Consider the following 24,884-nt stretch of genomic DNA (forward strand, 5'->3'; position numbering starts at 1 on the left):
GGCTTCTATTTTGGAGCCTAGCCCTGTGCTGGGTGGTTGTATCAGTCAGGGTTCGACCAAAGAGGCAGAGCCAACAGGAGGTATATAAGAGCTTTATTACAAGGAATTGGCTTACATGATTGTGAGGGCTGCCTAGGTAAGTGCAAAATCCATAGGGCAGGCCACTTGGTGTATGATGTCTAATCCTTGCACTAACCCTACTAAGCATGCCAATCTGTCTCAGTCAAAATTCATCTCTTAGTGGGTTAGACTAGACCGGGCCCTGCAGTCATGGTTGATCACAATGAGCTGCTGCTGGACTAGCCAGAGATGGTCTCCATCAGTCACAGTCATGCGTGTCAATCTGTCTGTCATGTCAGTTCCATTTCCTGCATGAAGAAGCTCAGCTCCCTCCCCACCTCTTCCCCATTTCCAGCCTTAGGTGCTGAGCTCCTTGGTCTCTTTTCAGAGATCCCTATTCTAGCAGGACTCACCATCTTCTGAGATGTCAGGGCACTGAACTATGGGCACAGGAGCCGTAGGTGGTAGCTCAGCAATCCCAGCTGGTGGGTTGCATGTCCACCCAGATCAGGTTTCTCAACCTTGGTACTATTGAGATTCCGGGCTAGATAATTCTTTGTTGTAGGGCTGCTGTCCTGTGTGTTGTAGGATGTTTAGCAGCATTCCTGGTCTCTACCCACTGTATGCTAGTAGCACCTCTCAGTTGTGACAACCAAAATTATCTCCAAACATTGCTAAATGTTCCTCGAGGGACAAAGTCATGCACATGTGCACACACACACACACAAGTTAAGAGTCACTGATCTAAATGAATCAGCCAGGTTATTCCTAAGCAGCTTGGAGGCTGACTCTGTATTTATGGGAGACAGAGACACAGACCCAGGGTGGGTGGGAACCCAATGTTTGCAAACCTTGTCCTATTTCAGGACCTCAGGTGTGACAGACAACTAAAGGAAACCTACAGGGAAAATTCAGGGAAGGATTCACAAAACTCCTGGAAGCAACTGCCTCTGACAATGGACAGGAGTCTGGAGAGAGTTGAAGAATTGCTTTTCACTGCATAGCATCTTGTAGCATTTAATGAATTACCTTTAAAAAGAAAAGACAGTATTTAGTGTTTGAAGTTATAGGGAAATGCTCAGGATTTAAGTCTTTAAAAGTATTCAGAATGGGGGACTTCCCTGGCGGTCCAGTGGTTAGAACTCCGGGCTTCCCCCACAGGGGGCCCAGGCTCGATCCCTGGCTGGGGAACTAAGATCCCGCATGCCTTGCGTCACAGCCTCCCCACCAAAAAAAGTTTAGAACGGCATGTACCAGGTGACTTCAACTCTGATAAAATACATATACATGATTAAAGACTGGAAGAAAATGGACCAGAGAGTTAGCAGTGGTTCTTGCTTGTGAGATTTGGGGTAGTAAAGAAAGGTGGTTTGGGGTGAGTTGTCTGGTAGAATGAAAGCAAAGTGCTGGTACATGCACCTCAGGTAGCCCAAGGGACACATTTAGGTTTCACATGGATTACGGTTTTTACATTTTAGTATTCTTGCATTTACTTTTATGAAGACCTCCTTCCTTTGCCAAGTGACGCTAGTTTTTCATTTGTGGAAGCAATATAGTTCCCTTTTTAAATAAATTTATTTATTTTTACAGAGAGTCAATTGAAAGAAAAATGATGTCAACGTCGGGACGGGTAGCATGTATGGGGTTATGGCAACATTTGCTGTATACATTATCCACTCGGCTCCCATGAAGGAGGATGTGGGAAAAGACCCCAATGGTGGTGCTCTTCTTTCAAGTGCGTCTCCACACACCAAGCCCCTCTGTGTCCTGGGTCCGCATGCCTACTCTTCCTGCTGCCTAGAATGCTCTCACCCAAGTTCTTCACCTTACTCGATCTTTCTCTTCATTCAGCTCAAAAATCATGTCCTCAGGGAGGCCATAACTGGCCACCTTATTTAAAGTGGTCTCCTTCAGTGACGATCCCCTTCCCTGATGCACTTCCTTCCTGGTGCTGATCACTCTGGAATCATCTCTGAGTGCTCGCCTGTTTTGTTATCAGTTTCCTCCACTAGCCTGTGAGCTCCTGGAGGTCAGGGGCTTTGTCTTATTTGTTGTTGTACGTGTAAAGCCAAAGCCAAGACCTGGACCACGTTGGGATCTGCAAATATTTGAATGAAAGTGTTGTAGGTTGAATGAAAGTGTCCCAGTTGGGATCTCTCCACCCAGTTTTAGCCCTTCCCACGATGCCAACTTGTACTGGTAGCCTAGGTCAGAGACAGAGAGAGAGATGCCAAGGCAGTTTGTGGTTCAGCATCAAACACATTTATTTCACTTTTATTGAGTATACAAGAACAGAGAGCACACGCATACAGCACGGAGCACTGAGGTGGGGGAGCGCGGGGACAAGAGAGGAGAGAAGGGTGCGAGTAAAAAGGACCAGGACAGCATCGCAGTTGGTTGGGAAGGTGCTTTTGGAAAAAAAAAAAAAAAGTATATATTTAGAGTGATGTTGATCATGCAGTTTCAGGCCAGTCTTGGAATGTGCTTGCAGGATTCAAAAACTGAAACAGGTCTTGGCACTTCCTATACCCTCAGATGGAAAAGATCCCAAGAAAGCAAAAGAAGGGAAAACAAAGATCTGTAGGCTGGCAGAGTGGCAAAAGGGCATGGAGAGCCTCTGCTTTATCCTCTTCCCTTTGCACGTGAGGAAACTGAGGCCCCGAAGCGGGAATGGGACTAGCTCAGTGGCACGTGGTGAGTTAGGGGTTGAGCCAGGATGGCCACCCAGAACTCCTGACTGCCCTCCAGGACTTTTTCCACCATGCTACATGGTCTCCTGGGTGGAGAGGTGGCACAGAAAGGATGTGAAATGTAAAAAAGGAAAAGTAGGTTGAAGACAGACAAGACAAATGTCTATATTCCCTATGAAGAGGAGGATGGGGAGGAAACAGTGCCCTAGATTTCAGCTTTGCAGCTCCCCTCCTCCCTGCTGGCACTGCCTGCCTCTCGGCGGAAGGTCAGAACATCTGTGGGATGGAGAGCTCCACAAACCCTTGTGGCTGGCCCACAAGCTAATAAGCCTGGTCATATCTTCCCTGCCCTAAAGCCACACCCTTAGGGTCTGTAGGCAGGCACAGAACCCAGAACAAATATTCTCTCTCTGAGGTATGTCCAGTGCGCTCGGGACACCTGGTTCCTGCAAAGACAGGGATGCCTGAGTCCAATTCCAGGTGGCCCGGAGAGGGCGGAGCCACTCCAGCTCTTGGCCCAGAAACGCTGGGGGCTCTCAGGCTGAGGAGGACAGGAACGAGGTTCTGTGGCTTCTCTCCCAGGACTGTAAAAAGAACCTGGTGCATTCAAAGTGTGCCTTCGCTCTCAGGGGGAGTTGGAGTGGGCCACCAGCCTGCCCCAGAGGGGATGTGGCTGACTGTGTCACCTGGGCCCCAGGTGCAGGGCTCTCTCCGCCCTCTCTCCATCCCATTTTTGCTCACAGAGGCAAACACTGTTCCGGTTTCTTGTCCTGCCTCAGGTCAGCACCAGTTAAGCAGCTAAGCATATGTGTCACCGGGGTAACTAATAAGCAAGCCAAGCCCCTCTCTGGGACATCCCTAGGCAACGTCTGATAATTGGAGAGAATTCGGAAATGTTCTCAGAGTGGTTAGAGATGTAAGGCTGGCTCAGGGCTCTTCCCAGGTCCCTCTGCTCCCCCCCACGCTTTCTCCTTGAGCCTAATGATAGTGCCTGACACAAGTAAGTACTCAATAAATATTTGTTGAGTGAATTTGCCACGTGCTTTAGAAGCAGGATGGGGGAAATGAAATGGGACTGAGAAAGTAAAGGGCAGTGTGGAAAAACTCCCTCAGAAGGGGCCTCATTAAGCTCAGGGAAGCATCTTGTGTCAAGTAAGCCTGGGAAGGCCCACGTGTGCCAGAGGGCAATGCCAAGCTTTTGATGGGGGTCTTCTCCAAGGGCTTCTGTGGTCTCAAGGCCATTTTTGGGACTCCGAGGGCACAGGCTCAGAGCGCAGATGCCGACTGAAGGCGAGGTCTCTAAAGCCAGGGTCTTATATGTAGATCCTCCTCGGCTTACTCTGGGGCAGGCGAAGCCTTTGGGAGTGCGGTTTTGACCTATCAGGGCCTGCCCTGTGTTCAGTCTCTACCATGGCTGCTTTGGCCCAGGAAGCAGAGAATGATTCAGACAGAATACAGGAGTGGTAAAGGAAAAGACTGGGCTGGGGATGTTCAGACAGCCAGGTGGAAGCCACCATCTTCCGCGGCAGCTGGGTACGTCACCTCCCTCGGGATGGGAGTCAGCTGTCACAATGCGGTCAGGAAAAGGCAAGACGTGGCAAAACAAAGAGAGATTGAGAAAGGAGGCGAGCCTCCTAGGGAGGCGGGGGCGCTGAGCCGGGAGACCTGTGCAGCAGAATCCTAACTCTGGACCCCCACGCCTGAGCACAGACCAGCCCCCCGGTTGCTACTGCCCAGGGAGAGAAGGCATCTTGAACCACACCCGTGTTGCTTCCTTCTTGCCAAAATCCCTGCCTCTCCACCTGGGGATCCCGCCCCTCCCCACCAATCAGTCAATTACAAACACCACACACTGTATTTCTACACTGAACCGTCGGCTCCTACTGTGAGCGACCCACAGCCAGAGTCCGGGTCTCCTTGGCAGGGTCGGTTCGGTGAGATCTAGGAACCTTGGGATACATCAATCACAGTCAGATAATTATAATTTTAAAATGTCAGCTTCATACTTACCAGCACTGTTTATTTTAATATTTGTTTCCTGTTATATGTAATATACATAACTTAAAAGCACATCCATACGAATCTACGAGCTGCACCTTCATAATGAGAACCCATAACATACAATGTCTACTTCACCTCCTGTGGCTTGGTTTCACATTCTTGCTTTGCTTTGCTTTTTCTCGCTTTCAGTGAGTCCTCTGCAGTGGCCCTCAGCAGGACCAGGACACAGAAGGTGAGGCGGGGGTGGGGTGGGGAAGAGGGAGGAGGGAACCCAGACAGAAAATGACTGACAAGATGTGTGACAGTCGACGGGGAGGGGAGGCGGGAGAAAGGAAGGTGGATTTTGCAGCCCAGTGTCAAGACCCAAAAAATAAGAATCTAGTGTTCCTCCTCCTCCTTTCCGAGCAGGGACTTTTCTCTCTTGGAAAACGTTTGACGGGGCGTGTCTTGCTGCTGCAGCTTCTCTTGCTTGGCTGCAGAAGTGTTTTCCTTTGCATTTGAGTGGGCAAAAGACGCAGGAGAAGAAGAAATGGAATGCTCGTCCACTGAACGGAACATGTAGAACCCGGGTCGCATTGTACTTCTACAATCAGCGTGGTCTGGCTTGTCTTGGTTGTTCCGCGGGGCTTCAAGGGGGGTTGGGACAGGCGCGGCGGGGGGGTGTGGGGGGCGGAGCAAGGGATTCTTGTTGTTATAATTTTTTTTTCCTGAACAATCCCACCAATTCTTCAATTTGTCTGCAAAGGAAATGTAGGCGTTCAGATGTTGGCCGTTGCTGTCGGCCGAATGCTCGGCCAGCCCCGGCAGCAGTGCAAGGACGTGATGTTTCCTGTATATATATCTATATCTATATATATCTATATATATATGCTTTTCCTTTCCCAGTCTCTTGTCAGGGACAGTACGTCGCAGCTGGGACGTCGGTGTTGAGTTGGAGAATTCAGAATGAAGGCCCCTTCTTTACGGTTCTCTGGCTTGGGTTGGACCAGAAACGCCAGCATCTCTTCACAGAGGTCAGGATTCCTGAAGCCAGAGGTGTTGCGGGGAGAAGATGCAAAGGAAGGAGGAGAACAAGAAGAGTTAGTAACTTTTGTCACTCATCTTTAAATACATGGCAAGAGGTTGTCTTCCCTGTCTTTACCGTGTGCCATTTATTATGACTAGGGAAGATAGAGTGACTTGTCCAAGGCCACACAGCTTGTAAGAAAGTGGCTGCTGAGAACTGAAGCCACCTCTGTCTGACTCTCTGACTCCAAAGGCCATGCGTGTTTTCTGGGTTGTTTCCGGGCAGGTGGTATCTTTTACTTTGGCTGGAAAATTTGTCCAAGTTTCCTTGAACACTGAAAGCTAAGATTATACTTGTTTCCTTTTGTCTTTCTATCTGCTCTCAGTTCTAAGAAATGTTTAGTCGTGATTGCAGATCTTCTTTTTTTGTCTTTCCCTTCTGTTTGCCACTGCCTGCTGTGTCCTGGGGGTTAAACCCCACAGAGGAGTATTTAAGTAAAGAAACTGGAGTCTGGATTCCAACTCAGGTTTGACTCCAAAACTCAGTGGTTAAGGGGCATGGGCTCTGAAATCAGACAATCCTAGTTTCAAATCCCATTCCACAGTCTACTAGCTCTGTCATCTTGGGCAAGTTTCCTAACCTCTTTAGACCTTAGTTGCTCCCTCTGTAAAATGGGTCCCACCTCACGAAGTTGTAGGGAGGATTCAAGACAAGGCTCAGCATATAGTAAGTGCTGAGTAAATACTGGCTGTTCTTGTTACTATTGTTGTTAACTTAACCACATTCGATCTCATTGAAGGCAAGGGCTGTGTTTTACTTATTGTTGTCTTTCCAGGGCCCAACACCATGACTGACACACAGCAACTACTCCAAACCATTTAACAAGTGGCATGTTGTCCCTGCCCTTTGCCACTTACATATGGTCAGGTGCTAACGGAGCTGTAGAAATTTGATCCTTCTCAGCTTATTTGACAAATGGGAAAACCGAAGCCCAGAGGGTTCAATGACTTAGCAAGTTGGTGGCAGAAACAAGACGAGAACCCTAGGCTCCTGCTTTGGAATAGGTCATCCCCACCCCCATTTAATTAAAAATTTGAAAGTAAGAAAGCTCTGGGAAGCTGGCTGGATGCTGCCCTCTTGCTGGCAATGTTTGGGAGACAGGTCTTGCCTGGAGGAGACGGGCCAGTGAACAAAGATGGAGCAGAAGCCACACATCTGGCCTGTGAGTTGCAGGGAGAGAAGAGAAGACTCTAAGCTGGGCGTGATTTCACAGTCACAGCAAGAACTTCAAGGAGGAAGAACTTCATAAAGAAATCTACTGGAGCAGGGACAGGTGTTCCTGGAGGATTCAGGGAGGGGAGAGAAGATGACTGGCAAGATGGATGCCCACGTGGAAACAGGGCCTCGTGCACCAGGCTGGTGATAGAAGTTTAGGGTCTGACTTGCTCAGGGCTCTCATCAACCCCTCAACATGACAAAACTATTGGGACAAGGAAGCAGCTTCACATCACCGAGCACCTTCTGTATGTGAGATACCACCTGGTACATCATTGCTATGGACTGAATGTTTATGTCCCCTTGAAATTCACATGTTGAAGCCCTAACCCTCAAGGTGATGGTATATGGAAGCGGGGCCTTTAGAAGGCACTCATAAATAGGATGAGTGCCCTTATAAAAAGAGACGTGAGACAGATAACTTCTCTCTCTGCTCTCCACCACGTGAGGACACAGAGAAGATGGCTGTCTGCAAACCAGAAGAGGGTCTCACCAGGAACCAGACTGGCCGGCACCTTGACCTTGGACTTCCCAGCCCCCATAACTGTGAGATATTAAGTGTGTGTTGTTTAAGCCACCCAGTCTACGGTGTTCTGTTATAGCAGCCTGAGAGGACTCTGACACTCCTAGATGTTGTTTAATTATTACAGCAGCTCCAGTTTAATAGATTAACTCCATTTTGTAGGTTAGAAAACTGAGGCCCAGGCAGGTTCCTCTGGGCACACTTTCTGAGTCCAAAGCTGGGTGTGTTCTTGCTACTCCATTCTGCTACTTTCTGAGGATTTTTTCCTACAGTGCCGGCTTCACCTTAAGTTTCCTCATCGATTAATAAAGTACCTGCCCAAAACTCAGTGTACACGTGATTCTGGGTTTGTGGGATATCTTCTAAAGCCCACAGACACTTCAGAAGGACCGGGGACATCTAAACAATACTGTGTGATCATGTATTTTTCTGTTTATTACAGCAGAGTCCAAACGGGCAGCATTCTGTTAGCTTACTTTGTGTTAATAGTAATCATAGTCATAATTAACTCTTATCGAGCACTTACTATGTGCCAGGCATGGTGCTTACTACTGTAGATGTATGATCTCAGTAACCCTATGAGATAGATACTGTGAACAGTCAGCGTGGTCAGGAGATGAAGGCCATAAGGCAGCTTTGGAGTCTAACAGATGAGGTTTGACTCTCTAACCAAGTCTTTGTGTTCCCAGCTCCAAATCTGTGAGCAAATCGCCTAACATCTCAGAGCTTCAGTTCCCTTCTTTGTAAAATGAATGAGCAGGTGACAGTACTGTGCCTAGTGCACAGCCAGGTGCCTGGAAGAGTGTAAGGACTCCATAAGTTACCGCAATTGTTACTATGTCATTGTCATTTGGCTGACGAGGAAACACAGGCCGAGAAGGTTAAAGAGCTTGCTCAAAAGTTGCGCAGCTAATAACGGTCAGGACTGAGATTCGAGTCAGGACTACCATCCCGGGTGCCAAGATGCATCCATCCATCAAACCAACATTTTTCAAGTACTTTAAAAAAGAGTTTTCTAATTCAGAGGAGACCTTTCCCCCAGAATCAGTGAGTCTGACTATATTAAAAGTCAGAGGTGGTTCCTACTTGGTGATAACTAATGGGAAAGCAGGTGGGCAGAAAAGGCAAGGGAGAAACTTCTGTTTCTCCAGGACAACATAACAAGGTGACCTTTACAGAAGGATCCAAAAGAGAAACAGAGGGTGTGTGGTGATGTGTGGACAATGGCAGCAAAGAAAGGACTAAAAGAGGGGCGAGGAGGAAGGACCGTAAAGGGAGCAGTGAGGCGGGCAGATGTGAAAGACTGCATGGGGTGGGCAGGACGTGGAGGCTGGGACGAGAGCTCCAAATGGCCAGGGAACACGGGTGGGCAGGAGCCTGGGGGGCTGGCTGGGATGCCCCAGGAAAGACGAGGAGGAGTGAGACGGGGAATGGAGAAGATACGAGAAGCTAGGAAAGCAAACACACAGCCAGAGGACTGCACATAACTGGAAGGGGTCTTGTCCATCTCTTCCTTTTGCAAATGAGGAAACTGAGACCCCAGTGGCCACACAGCCAAGTCAGCAGGATGGCTGGGAGTGGAGTCAGGTCCTCATTCCCAGCACAGAGTTCTTTGCATCAGTGGCTCCTACACTTGGCTGCGCATGGACTTTCTAAGGACCGACGTATAAATAAAGATTCCCAGGTCCTGGCCCAGCACTTCTAAGTCAGACTTTATGGCAATAGTTTTCTAGTATTTGTGTTCCCCAGCTGATACTGCCAGCCCAGCACCAGCTTGGCAAGTGACCTACACTCTACCACTCTGAGATCTGGGGGACAAAAAGCAACAGTAACTGGGCAACTGACAGGAGTGACAATTTACTTGAAAGTCTGAGAAAGGCTGAGAGGCAGGCTCTGCCCGTGATCAGTTTTTACATCTTCTAGACCAGCGCTGTCCAATAGAAATGAAGCCACAGACGGAATTTAAAATTTTTTAGATAATAGATTTTCTAGACAGTATTTTCTAGTATTTCTGGTTTTCTAAAATTTTCCAGCTATATAGAAAATTTTAATTTCTAAATTAAAATTCATATGTTTTAATTTACATGAAAAAGAGTAAAAAGAAACAGGTGAGATTAATTTTAATAATGTATTTTACTTAACCCAATACAGCCAAACATTATCATTTAACATGTAATCAATATAAAAATTACTGAGCTATTTTATACTCCTTTTTCCGGCACCTGTTCTACCCTCAAGGTGCATCTCATTTCAGATTAGCCAGTTTCAAGTGCTCAACAGCTGTGTGCAGCTAGCGGCCCCTACACTGCACAGCACAGAAAATCATTTCCGTCCCTGCAGGAAGTCCAGTGCTTTTCCTTCTGACACGAAGCGGGTGGTAATCAAAGGATGAGAAAGAAACATTCTGTATCTTTCTAGAAAACACTGGGTTTCTTCATCAGGGAAGAGGACAAAAGGGAGACCTGCTGTTTGTGGGGGACTTTGAAATGCATTTATTTTTCATTGAGGTATACGGTGTGAAGTAAGTAAAGTATACAAATCTAAGTGTGGAGCTTGGTCCACTTTTACATACATACACACCCATGCAACCCCCCCCCCCCACCCAGTTCAAGACGCTGACATTTCCAGCACCCTAGAAGTTCCCTTTGTGGCTCTTCCCTGTCAATGCCACAGCCCAGAAGGAACCGATATTCAGACTTTGATCATCACTGATTAGTTTGGCCTGTTTTTGAACTTCCTATGAATGGACTCACATTGTATGTACTTTTTGTGTTTGACTTATTTCATTCAATTCAATGTCTGTGAGATTTTGTTATTATCGGTCTGACCAAATTCAGTAAACTTCTAGACGGGCCAGAACCCTTCCCCCAGCTTCCCCCAATTTCAGCTGCTAAAAGACCTCTCTGCTCCAGCACCATCTCATTCCTCTTATTCACGAAGGCACTGATAGCCCTTCAGTGGAAAGAGTAAGGATTGGGGTCCCTAAGATTCTCGCCCCTGGTGGCCTGAGAAGGGTTTCCATTCTAGCAAGACAGATGGGATCGAGGGCTCTGGCCATCATATTCCTCCTTGGCATCAACTATACTTCAATTTAAAAAATTAAAAAATAAAATAAAATTGGCACAACATTGTAAATCAACTATACTTCAATTAAAAAAAAAAATTCCTCCCTGGCAACATCCAGTGACCGGTGATGGAGACAGAGAGTCAGGGACAGGAATGTGGCCCTGGGCCTGGCAGGACTTTTTCCGACTTCCAGCCTATAGGCAATGGCCAGTGAGGGTATGCCTGTCTCTGTCTGTCCCACCTCAGTACCCACTGTCAATCCTCTCTCCCCTGTTCTGACCACTTCTGGATTTACTTTTCTGGGTCTGGAGCCTGAAACCCCAAAGAAACCAAGGAACCAGCCTTCCTTCCCCTCTGCACTCTGATTCGTCGTATCTGAGGGAGCTACCTCTCCACTTGGAGCCCCAAACCAGGAAGGTTGGGGAGGTCAGAGCTGTGCTGGGGACCAAGCCTCTTGGTGGGTCCTCAGATGGAAATGCCCCTCGGAGGACCTTGTTCTCTCCTCCGTCTCATGGCTGCTGAGCCCCATGAGCCTCACCTGTGGCTTCTTGTCCCTCTCCTCTGGGGATGGGTCTGTTTCTCTGTATACGACAGCTTTGGTTACCAGCATGTCAGGATGCTGCAGTTTGGCCTCCTTGATGGCCAAAGCCAGGGCCTGGAGGAAAAGAACGGCAAAGTGAGGAGTCAGAGCATATGGAATACGGGAGAGGCCACGGAGACCCACAGGCCCCTCCAGCACACAGCTGAGGACCAGGAGTTAAGGCGAGAGGCCAGAGCTCAGGTCTTCTGGCTCCTTCTGACTCCCATTCAGTGCCTCGTCCTTGAGGGCTTCTCCTCTGGACAGGGTCAGTAGGAAGTGGACATCTCTGCTCACAGATGCAGCCGTCCATGGGTAAACCAATACGGGGGGGCCTGGGGCCTGGGCAGTGCCACTGGGAACCATGCTCCGCATCCCCATACCTGGTCTTGATCGACATCTTCGTCCCCGGTGATGATGATCCGCTTCTCGATCCTCGTCTCAGAAAATCCTCCTTTCACAGTCTGCAGAGGGAGAGGGAGGTGAGGTCAGCCTTGGGTCCTGCTGGGGCAGCAGCCTCGACAGGGGACCGGTCCAAGGCATCCCTCAAGGGCAAGGCTGAAACCAGCAGTCGCCTTCTCTCCTGGCTCCCTCGGTTTTCTCCTTTTTCTGGTTTTGGGACTTCAGACTGCACATCTTGCCTGGCTGCCACCACTCCCCCAACTACCAAGCTGCCCCCTCTAGCTCTTCCAAGCCCAGTTCAAATGCTGTCACCCTGACCCTGGTGAGCGATCCTTCCTCCGTCCTGCCTCGGTACTCCCTGAGCGGCACGTTCGTATCTCTCACGGTCCTGGGCCTCTCTGCCTTGTACTGACATTGTGTGTGTGACCTGGCCCTGCTCACTGGGCTGGGGCTCATGAGGGCAGGGGCTGTGTTTTGTTCATCTCTGGATCCCCTCCTCCCCCACTCCCCTGTCCAACCTGACCAGGGCAGGTGCTAAATGCGGATCTGTCGAATGAACACATGAATGAAATGTGAATGGTGACAAGGTTCTACTTTAAATGACTTCAAACAATACTAGAAAACTGCATTGATGATCCTTATACGTATGCTTAAAACCGCCACTGTCTTCCGAAGGGGTGGGGTTCGGGTGCAAGTTTAGAAGTAGAAGATGGGGCAGGACCTACTTGCTTGGCATATTAAAGGCGGGTGGTGGCTAAGGGAAACCCCAGCTGGGGTCAGGAGTGGACAGAAAGAAGAGGGGGGCTCCCAGTTGGCAGGGCTAGGAGGGACTTTGGGAAGAAGAGTTATCTGAGCTGTATGCAGTGGGGTGTGTGATGGAACACCTTTCCATAAAGCTTTCAGTGAAGTCATCATTGCTCACTGATGCTTTTGGTAGGAGTGGGTGCTTTCTGGGGACCATGCTGCATGGGAGCGGGCAGGGCTGGGACAGTCTGTGCTCATCAAGGGCCAGCGCTGCCTACCAGGCTCCTCCTTTGACGCTTGAGCAAAACCTCCAACTCATCCTGGCTCTCTGGCCTCTCTCCTCCAGGCCTCCATCCCTGCCCTGGGCCCTGGCTACCCAGGCATGGACATGCTGGCCAGCCTGTCCTCAGCCCTCTGTCCTCATGGGCTAAGTCATGGCCGTCTCACCAGGAACGTCTCCCTTCTTTGGCCCTGGCTCTTCCTCCCCGCACCCTGCACCAGGCCCTCCATCCCTAGTCTCTCTATGGAGAGACTCTCTCTCTCTTCTTTCTCCCATCTGCCTGCACATCCTGGTGGACCTAATCTCCTCCCCTTAAACCCCTTTTCACTGGGTCACTCCCCATCTTGAAAACCTTGATGGCTTTCCAATTGCTCTCAGACTCAGACCCTCTGTTGTCACATTTGTCCTGGGATTTGTCTTTTGTCTCTATTCTGCTTCCCCTACCTCCAGTCCAACCTAATTTCCCAGTTACGTCCCCTATGTGCTGCTTCTTCCTGACAGAGACCACTTCTCCTGTTTCCCCATGTGCATTGCTTGCAGCCCCTCCAGCAGCCCACAGCCCAGAGGCCAGCGTGAGGTTGATGCTCACTAACATGTGCTCAGTGAATGAATAAGCAAACACACGGTTTCTGTTCCCATCTTCCCTGTGGCTTAGAACGTCTGCATCCTCCCTCACGAGTCCACCTTGGCTTTCCAGGACCCTATACGAACCCCATTTATTCCAGAAGACACTTCCTCATTCTTTGAGCCTTCCTTCAATCACCCCCCTCTAAATCCCTCTAGCACTTAGGATCTATAAGGCGCGAATGCCACGGTTCACAATTTCTTCCAAGGAGATGGTCTCATCCCCCCAGCCTGGCTGTCAACACTGAAGGGCAGGTCGGCACCTAGGACAACCCTTATCACAGAACAAAGCTCCCAGAAACTCGGAACGCCGCAGGTCTTCTCTGTCCACTTTCCAAGGCAGAGCCATGGCAATGAGCTTCCCGATACGACAGCCTGGCTGCTACTCACTTTGGTAACATGGGTGGTGGTGGAAGTGGAGAGGGTTTCCGCGGTGGCGCCGTAGGTGCTGGTGAGGACATCTTTCCCGATGATCTGCAGAATATAACCACCCCCCACCCAGGGCTCAGGTGAGGACACTGGACTCTGCAGGACGGGGGCGGGGGTGGGGTAAACCAAGGGAGGAGTCAGGGTGTGGGGGGGTCCCATGAAGGTGAAGTTTGGAAGCCAAGATGCTTTGAGCCACTGAGTCTAAGAACTCGGGAATACTGGAATCCTCAGAATGCTACACCCATGATATCCTCAAACCTTGGAATCTAAGATTCCTAGGACCTGAGATTCCTGAGGTCCAGAATCCTAACAAGACCCTAGAATTTAAGAATCCTGGCATCTTACAAGAATGAACAGAGGGATCCAAGGTTGGCACAGAGCCCTCCCAATCCCCCACCCTGTCAGGGCTGGGAACGTGCTCTCTCTGGGACTAAATGATGAAAACAACAGATCTGGAGAACACAGGAGCTGCAAGAGACCTCACAGTGACAGATGTGGGCGACTGAGGCAGCCACCAACAGAGCTGGGTCCAGAGTCCAAGCTTCTGCAGCCCTAGTCCATTGCTCCTCCTGGTCAGTAAGGAGAGCAGATGCAAAGCAGCTGTCACATCACAGGCACCACCAATGGATGAGACTCTGGCGGGGACCAGGGAGCCCTGTGGGCATCTGAATGTGATGCCGTTTCCTGGTGCTGCACTTAAAGGGGCAGCCTCCCACGCTCTACGCCGTACTTGCTGCAGGCCACCTGTGGACCCGTGTCCACATTCTCTGCCTGGAGTCCCCTAGCCTGGGTTGGCCCTGCCCACTTACCGGAGAAAGAGAACGGATTTCCGTGGCCACCGTCTGTGGGCCTGGGATCATGGCAGCTGCCCCCTTCCCGGACTTGAGACTGTTCTCCTGGGGAAACAATAGTGCTCAGAGGGCCAGGTCTCAGGTGGGCGGGCCCTCAGGATGGCTGGAGCACGTGGCCATGCAGCTCTCACGGCCACAAGGTTGAATAGTGCTTCTTCTCTCAGAAGCAGAGAGCTGAAGGCATCGTTCAGTCCAGTCTGCTCTTGTTCATCCCTCGCTCGCTCGCTCACACACGTGCTTACACTTACCCACTCATTTAACAAACATTTACTGAGTGCCTGGCGTTAGAGACACTGTGGTGAACAAGACGCGGTATTGCCCCCTGGAAGCACTAACAAAGGAGTTGAGACATCCAGGTTCTGGTCCTGGCCCTGCCACGTTCCAGCCACGTGACCCGGATGGAGCCACTTCCGCTCTCCGGGCCTCATGGATTCACCTACATAAAGGGACCCCTGTAGTGTGTGTTCATCAGTGGTAACAAATGTCCCATCCTGGTAGGGGTGTTGACAACGGGTTGGTGGTGGGGGCTGTATGTGTGCCAGGGCAGGGGGTCTACAAGAAATCTCTGTACCTTCCTCTCAATTTTGCTGCGAACTGAAAACTGCTCTCAAAAAATAAAGTCTTAAGAAATGTTTTAAAAAGGGGACCCCTGTCCCACTCTCACAGAGACATTATGAAGATAACAGAGGAGAAAGGGCTTTGCAAATGGAAGTCTGTCAGGTTAATATAGGAGCACAGGCTGGCTACTAAGAACATACTAACTACTGTTTTCTGAGTACTCGCTATGTGCTAAGTATTGTGTTAAGGATGCATGATCTCATTTAAGCCTCTGAACAACCAGGGGAAATTGTTTTAATATTCCTGTTTTATAGTTGAGAAACTGGAAGGTCAGGGCATGTGAAGTGGCTTGTTCAAGCCCCCCTGAAAGTGAGTGATCGAGCCTGGATTTAGACCCGAGTTGGTCAGACTCCAAATTCAACGCACTCCTTCTGCCATGCCATTCTGCCCTTGGAACGCTTGCCCTTGAGCCAGCTCTCCCGGTCCTACCTTGGAGTCTAACTGCTAGATACTCCTGGAATTGGCCCTAGACTTACTGGCCCACATCTGGAAGGGGCCCAGCTGCTGGCCTCTACCTCCTACTTCCTGCCCCGTCTTAGGGATCAGCCTTGTCTGTCCTGGGGTCCAGAAGCTGTGTCCATTCTGCAGCTCCCCAGTGGGCTGCAGGGCAGTAGATCTGGACCTCTGCCTGCCAGGCGACAGGTGAGGACAGAAGCCCTCTGTCTTCGCCCCACCTTTCCCCGAGGCCTGCCTCCAGCTGAGGCTGTCGGTTGCCTGGTTACCTGGCATTCCATGCACAAGGCACTTACTTTCTCAGAGGCAGTCCCAGAATGTGGCCCAACAGCAGGTCTTAAAAGGGCAGCCTTCTGGGCTCAATGCTTCCTTTCTCCCAGGGTAGGAAACAGCCACTAGCCCCTTTGAATCCTATTGTCCCTCCAGGCCCTTCTCCCTTCAAGCTTCTTCTTCTCCCATTGACCCCTCTTTCCCGGAAAAGCCTCACCTCCACCTTCACACTGATGGGGACTCAGGTCATTCCGAGGCACCACAAGGTGCCAGCTGCTCCGCCTGCCTCTCCTGTATCTTCAGCCAGTTCCCTCTCCCGCCTCTAGGAGGCGCAGCCCCTCTCCGTGGCTAAGGTGACACCGCCATCTCCGCCCCCGGCCCTTCCTCCGGCGGACTCCGGGCTCTCCTCTTCGCCGCCTCTGTCTGGGACGCCTCAGCCACTCAAGGCTTCCACTGCCTCATCGAGGCCACTGTCCCCTCTCGCTTTATCTGTAGCTCAGATCTTGCTTGAACCCTAGACTTGCCTAGACACTTTCCCCTGGAAACGTCCCACAGGCGCCTCAGACTCATAATGGAATTCACTGCCTCCCACCCCCAGTACACACCTGCCGCTAAAGAGCAACCCCGCTCTGTGCTCCTTGTTCCTATTAGTGCTTCTCGGACTTGAGGGGTGTCACCTGGAGGGCTTGTGAAAACAGAGACCCACCCCCCCGGGCCCCGCCCCGGAGCTTTTGAGTCAATAGGTCTGGGGCGGGGCCTGGGAATTTCCTCTCTAACAGGTTCCCAGGGCCGCGCTCGCTCTCGGAGACCAGCGGGGCTGGTGCGCGGCGTCGCGGCCCGTCTTTCCTCCTATCACCTGAACGTTCTACCAGTGACCCAATCCTGTACTTTCCTCCCTCCAGGCACCCTCAGCCCTGACCTCCTGCTCAGCCTCCTACTCCTCGCACCCTGGCCCTGCCCCCGCCCCTAAACTAGTTCCCTGCCTGCTCTTCCGGTCTCTCCCAGTAGAATGTGGGCTCTGAGATGCTGTCTGTCTCCCGCAGAGCTGGATTCACAGCGCCTGGCACACTACTTCACACATCGTGGGTGTTCAATAAATATTTGCTGAAGGAAGGAAGGAGGGAGGGAAGGAGGGAGGAGGGGAAGGAAGGAAGGAGAATAAAAACAGGGACCCACGCCCCCAAGGGAAGGAATTTTTTGCTCCAGTCATGTCCCACACGGGCTGCTAGAGTAATCTTTCTAAAACACAGAAACACATATCTGATGACATCATGCCCCTACTTAAAAAGTTGAAGTGATTCTCCATGGTCTCCAGGATGAAGTTTGAACTTCATACATGGCATTCGAGGCCCTTCAAGCCCTGGCCCAGCCTTCCTTTCCAGCCTCTTCTCCCCCTGCCTGCCTCCGCCACACACACTGGACATCTTGCTTCACTGACCACTTCCTTTCCCTAAATGCTATGCTCCTTCACATCCTTGCCTTTACATCTGCTGTTCCCACAGCCTAGGAGACCTCCTCCCATGACTGCACCCTAATTTATCCTTCAAGAATGGCTGAGATGTCACCGCCTAGATAAAGCCTTCCCCAGCTCCTACAGTGTCACTCCACACCCTATGCCCCCTAGGAAAGGCAGGAAAAAGTAACGGCCGCTCACATTTACAGACCACTTGTAATGTGCCAGGCACTCTTTGGAGGGCTTTGCATAGATTACCTTAGTTTAGCATCACGTCAAACCTTTGGGGGATATGCTATTATTTCCCCTCACCCCACTTTCCAGAAGTGGAAACTGAGGTCTGGAAAGGTTTGGGTAACTTGCCCAAGGTCATCCAGCCAGGAAGTGGGAGAGCTGGACCTTGTTCACCACTGTGTGCCCAGGACCTAAACACAAAGGCATGGCCCATTAGATGTGCCTGTGATTATTATTTCGATGAATGAGTTCTAACAGGCAGTATCTTTTCTTCCACTCCCCATACTGGGCAGAGGAGAGATTAAGAAATGTTTTTAGAACAAATGAATGGATGGATGGATGGATGAGTAAATGAATGATATGACTGCCTGCTCACCACGGTACGAAGTTACATTTAGCCCGATAAGTATCCTGATGCCACGTGGTGAAGGGGTGAGGGGAGAGGAGGAACTGAGTGACCAGGGGAGAGTGTGCAAGCTGATAACTGGTTTGGGCTTATTTCTCTTAAAATCTTTGTTTACTCAAAGCCTTCCTTTGAGTAAACAAAGCTGGGTAGTCTAAATTAATGTAATTTTCTTCCTATGTGCATATGAGGGGTTTGGCAAGAGAAAGCATTTGAAAACAACCTCCCACAGCTCAAGACAGATCTGGCCCAGGCACTGATACCTGCTCGGCCCCAGCCCCAGCCCCAGCCCCAGCCCCAGCCCCACGCAGCCACTGTTCACAACGGTCAGGATGAGGGAGCAGAGCAGAGTGGTTGAGGTGGACAGTGGGGCTTCGGGAATCAGAATGCCTGGGTTTGACCTGGCTCTACCACGTATTGGTCGTGTGACCTTGGGTAAGTCACTGTACCTCTCTGAACTTCATTTTCCTCATCTGTAAAGGGTGGGAAAAAGAGCATCCACTTCACAGCTCTGGTTTTACCCCATGAGCACACCGCATGGTATCATAACCTGTGGCTGAATGCTAGCTGTGCTGTGTCATCATTTGAAGAATCTGATGTTACTGAACTCTCTTAAGAGCCCGTGAACCAGGCAGAATGGGGAGTACTCCCATTTTATAGATGAGGACACCTAAAGACCTTCCTTCATGGGTCAGGCAGCAAATAGGTAGCAGAACCACAGGGTCCCTCAGGACACAGTCCCAAATCCTGAGCCATGGCTGCCAGGAGGATGGACCTCACTCAGGGAGGACTTTCAGGCACAATCCTCCCGTGTTGCCGACAGTCAGTTAATCAAATAGTACCGTCCTCTCTTTATCCCTGCCGTAGCTGAGATGGTCCAGATGGCTGAGACTCAGGGATGCCACCTCCTACATTATTCAGTTTGCAAAACTGAGGTCTGACTGGATGCCCTGTGGCCAGTCAATAAACGTTGGACTGTGTGTCAGACAATAAAAGTCTGACTGTGTGTGCCACACCTGATGCTGTGAGGGCGGATGAGGACTTCCTGCCATAGTTGGCGAGGTTAGCTTGTTATCTGGCCGTTTCAGGGCCAATGGGGCTGGTCAGAGAGGGAGGTCTCGGGTCCTACTTACCATGGTGGTTGATATGGTCTCCGTGGTGATGGAGGGAGTAGTTGTTATGAACTCCTTCCCCCCTGGGGCAGTCCCGTCAACCTGCTGGCCAGAGGAGGAGTCGTTAGAGAGGGGAGAGAGAGACAGAGTGCCAGATACGCCTGCGACGTCTGCCACCTGGGCTCGTGGCATCCCCAGGTACCAAGTGACGGGCAGTGTTAGCAGACATGCACTTGGGGAGGGGGTGCGTCCACACACAGACCAAACTACAAAGGGGTCTCACAGGTCCTCCAGCTCATTCCAATCATTTTATTTCACAAAGGGAAAATAATCCCATATAATTTGACACATCCTATCCAAATTTCAATGCCTGTATTCTTTGACTGGGCCAGCCCATTGCTAGGGATTCACCCTTCAGGCATAAACTTTGAAAATTTCGCCAGGAAGTCTGAACAACAAAGTTCACTGCAGCATTCAACATTAACTGCAAAAGACAAAAACCATCACAGGTCCATTGATAGGTGATAAAGGCATGCTAAATCAGGATCCACTCCTAAGGGGGAACAAGGAGAGTGAGGTGGGGCCACATGTGCCAACATGGAGTGATCTCCAAGGTAAGTATTAAAAAAAAAAAAGGTAGGGATTTCCCTGGTGGCGCAGTGGTTAAGAATCCACCTGCCAACGCAGGGTACAAGGGTTCGATCCCTGGTCCAGGAAGATCCCACATGACGTGGAGCAGCTAAACCTGTGCGCCACACCTACTGAGCCTGGTCTCTAGAGCCCGCGAGCCACAACTACTGAGCCCGCATGCCTCAACTACTGAAGTCCGTGTGCATAGAGCTTGTGGCTCCGCAACAAGAGAAGCCTCTGCGATGAGAAGCCCGTGCACCGCAGTGAAGAGTAGCCCCCAATCGCCGCAACTAGAGAAAGCCCGTGCGCAGCAACATAGACCCAATGCAGCCAAAAATAAAATAAATAAATTTATTCAAAAAAAAAGAAAAAAGGTAAAGTGTAAAAGAGAATGATCTCTTTTGTGTAAAAAATTTAAATACTTAGAGATATAAGAACATATGTTGGTATGTGCATATATTTTTTTTTCTGGGAGCACTCAGAAAAAAATTCATTTTGTTCTGTTTGAATTTCATAACTGTGAATATTTTGTTGTTATTTTGTTTTGATGTCAATAGGGGTTACTGAGCCGTAAAATTTGGGGCCATTTTTAGTTTTCTTTGTATAAAAACAAAACCAACACACATTACTAAAACAAAATAGATCAGCGAGGGAGTAAGTTGCCCCGGGGTCACACAGCTTGTCAGAACTCAAGAGTCTCGACAGCTGCACTAGCAGCCTCATAAACCTCTACGCATGTTATAAAAGTGAGAGAAAAAAGTCTGGAAACGACAGAGTTGCCCACATTTTGTAGATTTACATCTTTCCTTAGTCCTTAAGACAAAGACTGGTCTCCAGGGCAAAAAAGTCCCCAGCACTGCGGTTCCTCTGGCCAGAAAGAACCAAGAGGGCATCTATCAGACCCTTAGTCTCCATCTTCAAAGCTTAAAAACCACAAAAGGAACTTGGGAAATGTACTGTAAGTAATGCACCCGTGTCTGTTTACAACCACGTCTCCAGGGGACTGAGTATGTTTCATCTTGCTAAGACAAACGACATTTTATCTTTTTTTTTTCAGTTTGTTCATTTTGTCAATGTGATGTGGAACCCCCGTGCACACACACGAAAATGACCCAATGTGAGCTGCTCTGACCCAAGCTGAATTGGGTTCTCTCTCCTCTTCCCCTGGGATATCTTAAGAAACCTCTCCACCTCCTTCAAGCGATCTGAAAGCCATGGTCTAATCCACTAACCGCTAGTCCTTATAACACTCCCAGGAGGATGAAGGAGACATGACCCTCCCCATTTTACAGATGGGAAAATTGAGGCTTTAAGAGGTGTAGTCTGCCCAGGATAAGAACCCATCCCACCACCCACACCCGGAGCTCAGGGAGGACAATGAAGCTCAGAAGAGCATCAGGGTTAAAATGGTGGCTCCGGGGGAGCCAAGGTAGCAAGAGCTGGCCAAGGGGCTTGGCCATGATGGGGACCCCACCCTTAAATGCCCAGTACCTAGGCCCAGCGTGCACAGGAAGGCACAGGTTACCTGGGTGGTGTCCACAGTGGCAACTCTGGTCTGCAGTACAGCCTCCGGCTCGATCTTCTTCCTGATAGCCAGGCTGCTGACTGTCATGGTTTCCGTTTTCACAGGCTGTAGGCAGATGAGGGAAGAACACTCTGTATCTCAAGCCCCGGCACGACTCCTACTCACAGGCAACTGCAGCGCGGGGTCAGCAGGTTATCTCCCACCACTGCCGCTGACCAAGTCTCCAGAGGGGGTCGAAGGCCAGGGCCAAAGAGGCCTGGTATGATGTCACAGACAAACAGCCCAAGAGGGGAGCCAGAACCACCAGCAGCACCAGGACAGCCTGCCCATGACCCTGCCACCATACCACCTCATGGTGGCTGCATGCTGGGTTTCAGGCTACCATTAAGAGAACATTCACCATTCAATTAACATGCTCTGTGCCGTGCCACACACTCAGCATTTTCCTGATAATACATAGTCCTGAATGACTTCAATGGTTATGCCACCACCTCCCAGCTGCTTTCTCTGAACTGTTCTTTAGAGTAGGAGTCACACCTGGAGGCCCGGGGTGGGGCCAGGCAGGAGATGTAAACGAGTGAAGCGGGCTTGTTGAGGACCGGGGTGAACTGGAGCGCACATGGAGTCCACTCAGGTTTGGCCTGAGTGACCAGATCATCTGATTTTTGTTTTTTAATGATATAAAAAAAAAATCCCTGGATTTTATAGTCAGTGTCCTGATTTTTAAATCAAAGTCAAAGAAAACACATCTGCTAGCCAGATTTGGCCCAGGGCCATCAGTTTCCCACGCCTCCTCTAGAAGTCTTATGTTAAATGATCAGTTTCTTCTGAGTCCTCCATAGAACCTAGCTCATGGCTATACACACAGCAGGTGCTAACATATGTGAGCTGAATAAATGAATGAAAGTTAGCTTGTTGGGAGGGTGGTTAAGAGGGGATTCTTCTAGATGGTTGTAACTCGGAGATCTAGCCGTTCATTCAGTTAATCATTAGTGCCTGGAACGTACAAGCCTAGTGGAGCTGCCACCTGGTAGGAAAGCAGACCTGTCAGCCAGTAACCTGACTACTTGTGATACCGCTGGAAGCAGAAGCATTGCAGAGCAAGGGGGCGGAGCAGGGAGCAACACTTCTGCCCAGGGTTGTCAGGAAAGCGTTTGCTAGGTAAGTGCTATCTGAACTTGGCCCTGGAACGTGACAAGTTTGCAAGGCAGAGAAAGGGAGGAGACACCTTCTCCAGAGGGTATAGCATGGAGTGAAAGCCCAGAGTAGACGAGCTCCTGTTTCAATGCCTGGAACGTGGGAGGGAGCTGGGGCTGGAAGAGGTGGGAGAGCGAAGGAAAAATGTAAACAAAGATCCTCTGAAAGAAGGACAGGGAGCAGAGACGCCCAGACGCAGTCTACCCCTGTGTCCCCCCCAGGTGATGACGTTTCCTCTTCTCTAAGAGTTTCCACCACTACCCCAAGACCCCAGGCCCTGGGGAGGGGAGCCAGGGCCGGGATCAGAAAACACCATCTGGCTTTCAGAGCAGGCGGCAGGCGCCCCCGTGAGTCCACAAGCACACGGTCTCTGCAGGTGCCATGCAACACAGACAGGGGGAGGAGGAGTCGCATAGGACCAGACTGCCTGTCATCACTTGACCTCAGGCAAGAGATGGGGTCACAGGGTTAAAGCGCCCAGGAGTGCACGTTAGGGGTAAACCGAGCTGCCGAACATGCGAGCACAGAACCATGCTGTTCTGCGGAGGGGCGGTCATGCAACACGGAACAGAGCTTCAGGCTGGTGGCTCAGTCTTCTCACACATGGCCCAGGGCCCTCTGAACATGCAGTGCCCGGTGGGCCCGGGTCCCGATGATGCTCCACTGTACCTCGAACTGGGGCACATCCGGGGTGGAGCAGGCCCGTCGGCCTGGGCTGTCCTCGATGCCCCCAGACTCGTCATCCTGGCTCGGGCCCCGTTTGTTGAGATCCCGGGAGAACACCAGGCCCTCGGTTTCTGAGTCACTTTTGTCTCGGTCAAGCTCAGGCAGGCTGCGGGAGAAGTCTTCGAAGGCGCTGCCGTGGTAGTCGCCGATGACCGTGAAGTCAACCTCGGCCTCCAGGCTGGACGTGGAGCTGACCGTGATGCTGGAGCACTTCCGCTCAATGGCCAGGTGGTTGTCCTTCAGGAACACTGCGTCCCTCTCCTGGTCCTGGTCCTCGTCTCCCGTGTCACTCTCTGGGGCCCTGGGCCGTGGCGGTTTGACTTTCTCCTCGGAGCCCTCCCTCAGCCCTGCTCTCTATGGCCAGGTAAAATCAAAGGAATGGGGGTGTGGGATGTGGGGAGAGAGAGAGAGAAAGAGAGAAATCAAGATGGTGAATGACAGAAGAAATCTCGGGGCCATTCGATGCCCCAAATGGAAGAGGAGGTCAGGAAAAGAAAAACACCCCCGGAAAGGTTCTTTGACACCATAATAAGGTTAAAAAAAAAAAAAAAGAACACTTCTCAAGAGTGAGGACACTCCTTTCCGAGGGTCTCCGGCTGACGGCAGAAGCAAGTACAAAGCAAACATCCTGCCAGTTGGTCCTGGACAGGAGGCCCCATCCAAGGTTTGGATCTGGGAGCTTATCAGAAGCGGCACTGCACACAAGGCAGGGATGGGAGCCCGGACCCCAGGCCCATCCGTGCAGGCGGACATCAAGGAGGCAAAAACCAAGGAGGGAGACCCAGGGATTCAGGACCACCCAGGACAGGGAGGCAGAGAGGCTGGAGCCAAGAGCTTTGAGGAACAAAGAGGAAGCCAACACGGTTTGTCAATTCCACTGAGTCTCCGTGGGAGGGGTCAGCATCGTCTAGAGGGAGGAGCAACACCGGGTAATTCCTGGGAGCTGGGCGCTACATCACTTCAACCCTGAGCTCCGTGAGTGGAGGTTCTGCTCCCATCAGTGTAATTGACAACAGCAGGCCAAGGAAGTGCTGGAGGGGGGCCAGCAACTCTTGTCCGACATACATACCTCTCAACTGGCCTGTCAGGGATTAAACACCACACACATTTTTGGCTGTTTTACGACATTCTTTTTTAAGACCAATCTAACCCCCACCAAATCTTTTTAAAGTACTTGGCTTCAGGTTCTAGAGACTCGGTGCACTTAGAGATTCACTTGCTAGACAAGCCTCCCTTTAGCCAGTTTCCGGAAGGTTGAGAGGTGTGAGGACTCATTCCAGACAAGCCAGAGTTGAGCTGCCACAAGAGGCGCTGCCAGAGCAGGTCAGGTGGGGATCTAAGGCAGCGATGCACCCTGGCCAGGCGAAGATGACCAGGTCATCAGGGCACCGAGGGGCTGCAGAGACCTGTGGGCCTGAGGGGCTGGTGAATCTCAGGTGCCCCCCCTTTCCTGGGGGATTCGCTGCTAAGCTGGTAACGTGCTTCTCTTGCCTGACCGCGTCTCCGGATTTGTTCTGGATTAGAGAAGACAGTTAGTCTTAAGGAGGCAGAAAGGAACTTGGCACTAGGACCGAGAGGGAGCCGGAAGTGAAGGATGGAAACCTCTGGACTGTCAGCTTCCCCAAGGCAGGAGCACCAGGGAAGGGAAAGGATGAAGGAAGATCGTTGGACAAGCCAAGCAAAAACGGTAGGAACCCAGCAGGTGCGGGCAGCAAGGCAAAGCAAATGTGTAGTT

The 24,884-nt window shown here is 50.7% G+C and overlaps 1 protein-coding gene across 18 annotated transcripts in view; it reads right to left on the bottom strand.

Moving 5' to 3' along the window:
- Nucleotides 1-2,306: 2,306 nt before the first annotated feature.
- EPB41L1 (erythrocyte membrane protein band 4.1 like 1) overlaps nucleotides 2,307-24,884 on the bottom strand; it is a 128,033-nt gene continuing 105,455 nt past the window's right edge. For 9 of the 18 annotated variants that reach the window (XM_032605253.1, XM_032605252.1, XM_032605259.1 and 6 more), the window contains 8 exons: nucleotides 23,093-23,503; nucleotides 21,227-21,331; nucleotides 19,093-19,176; nucleotides 14,487-14,573; nucleotides 13,639-13,722; nucleotides 11,582-11,662; nucleotides 11,160-11,276; nucleotides 2,307-5,774 (listed from right to left, as the gene is read on the bottom strand). In XM_032605253.1, coding sequence (XP_032461144.1) covers nucleotides 5,766-5,774; nucleotides 11,160-11,276; nucleotides 11,582-11,662; nucleotides 13,639-13,722; nucleotides 14,487-14,573; nucleotides 19,093-19,176; nucleotides 21,227-21,331; nucleotides 23,093-23,503 — 978 coding nt within the window. In that variant the 3' untranslated portion in view covers nucleotides 2,307-5,765. Of the gene's footprint in view, nucleotides 5,775-11,159; nucleotides 11,277-11,581; nucleotides 11,663-13,638; nucleotides 13,723-14,486; nucleotides 14,574-19,092; nucleotides 19,177-21,226; nucleotides 21,332-23,092; nucleotides 23,504-24,555; nucleotides 24,664-24,884 lie in introns of all 18 variants that reach the window. The other 9 variants (XM_032605264.1, XM_032605262.1, XM_032605258.1 and 6 more) reach the window with 5 other exon arrangements.

Source organism: Phocoena sinus, chromosome 15, assembly GCF_008692025.1.
Source record: "Phocoena sinus isolate mPhoSin1 chromosome 15, mPhoSin1.pri, whole genome shotgun sequence".
Classification (NCBI taxonomy): domain Eukaryota; kingdom Metazoa; phylum Chordata; class Mammalia; order Artiodactyla; family Phocoenidae; genus Phocoena; species Phocoena sinus.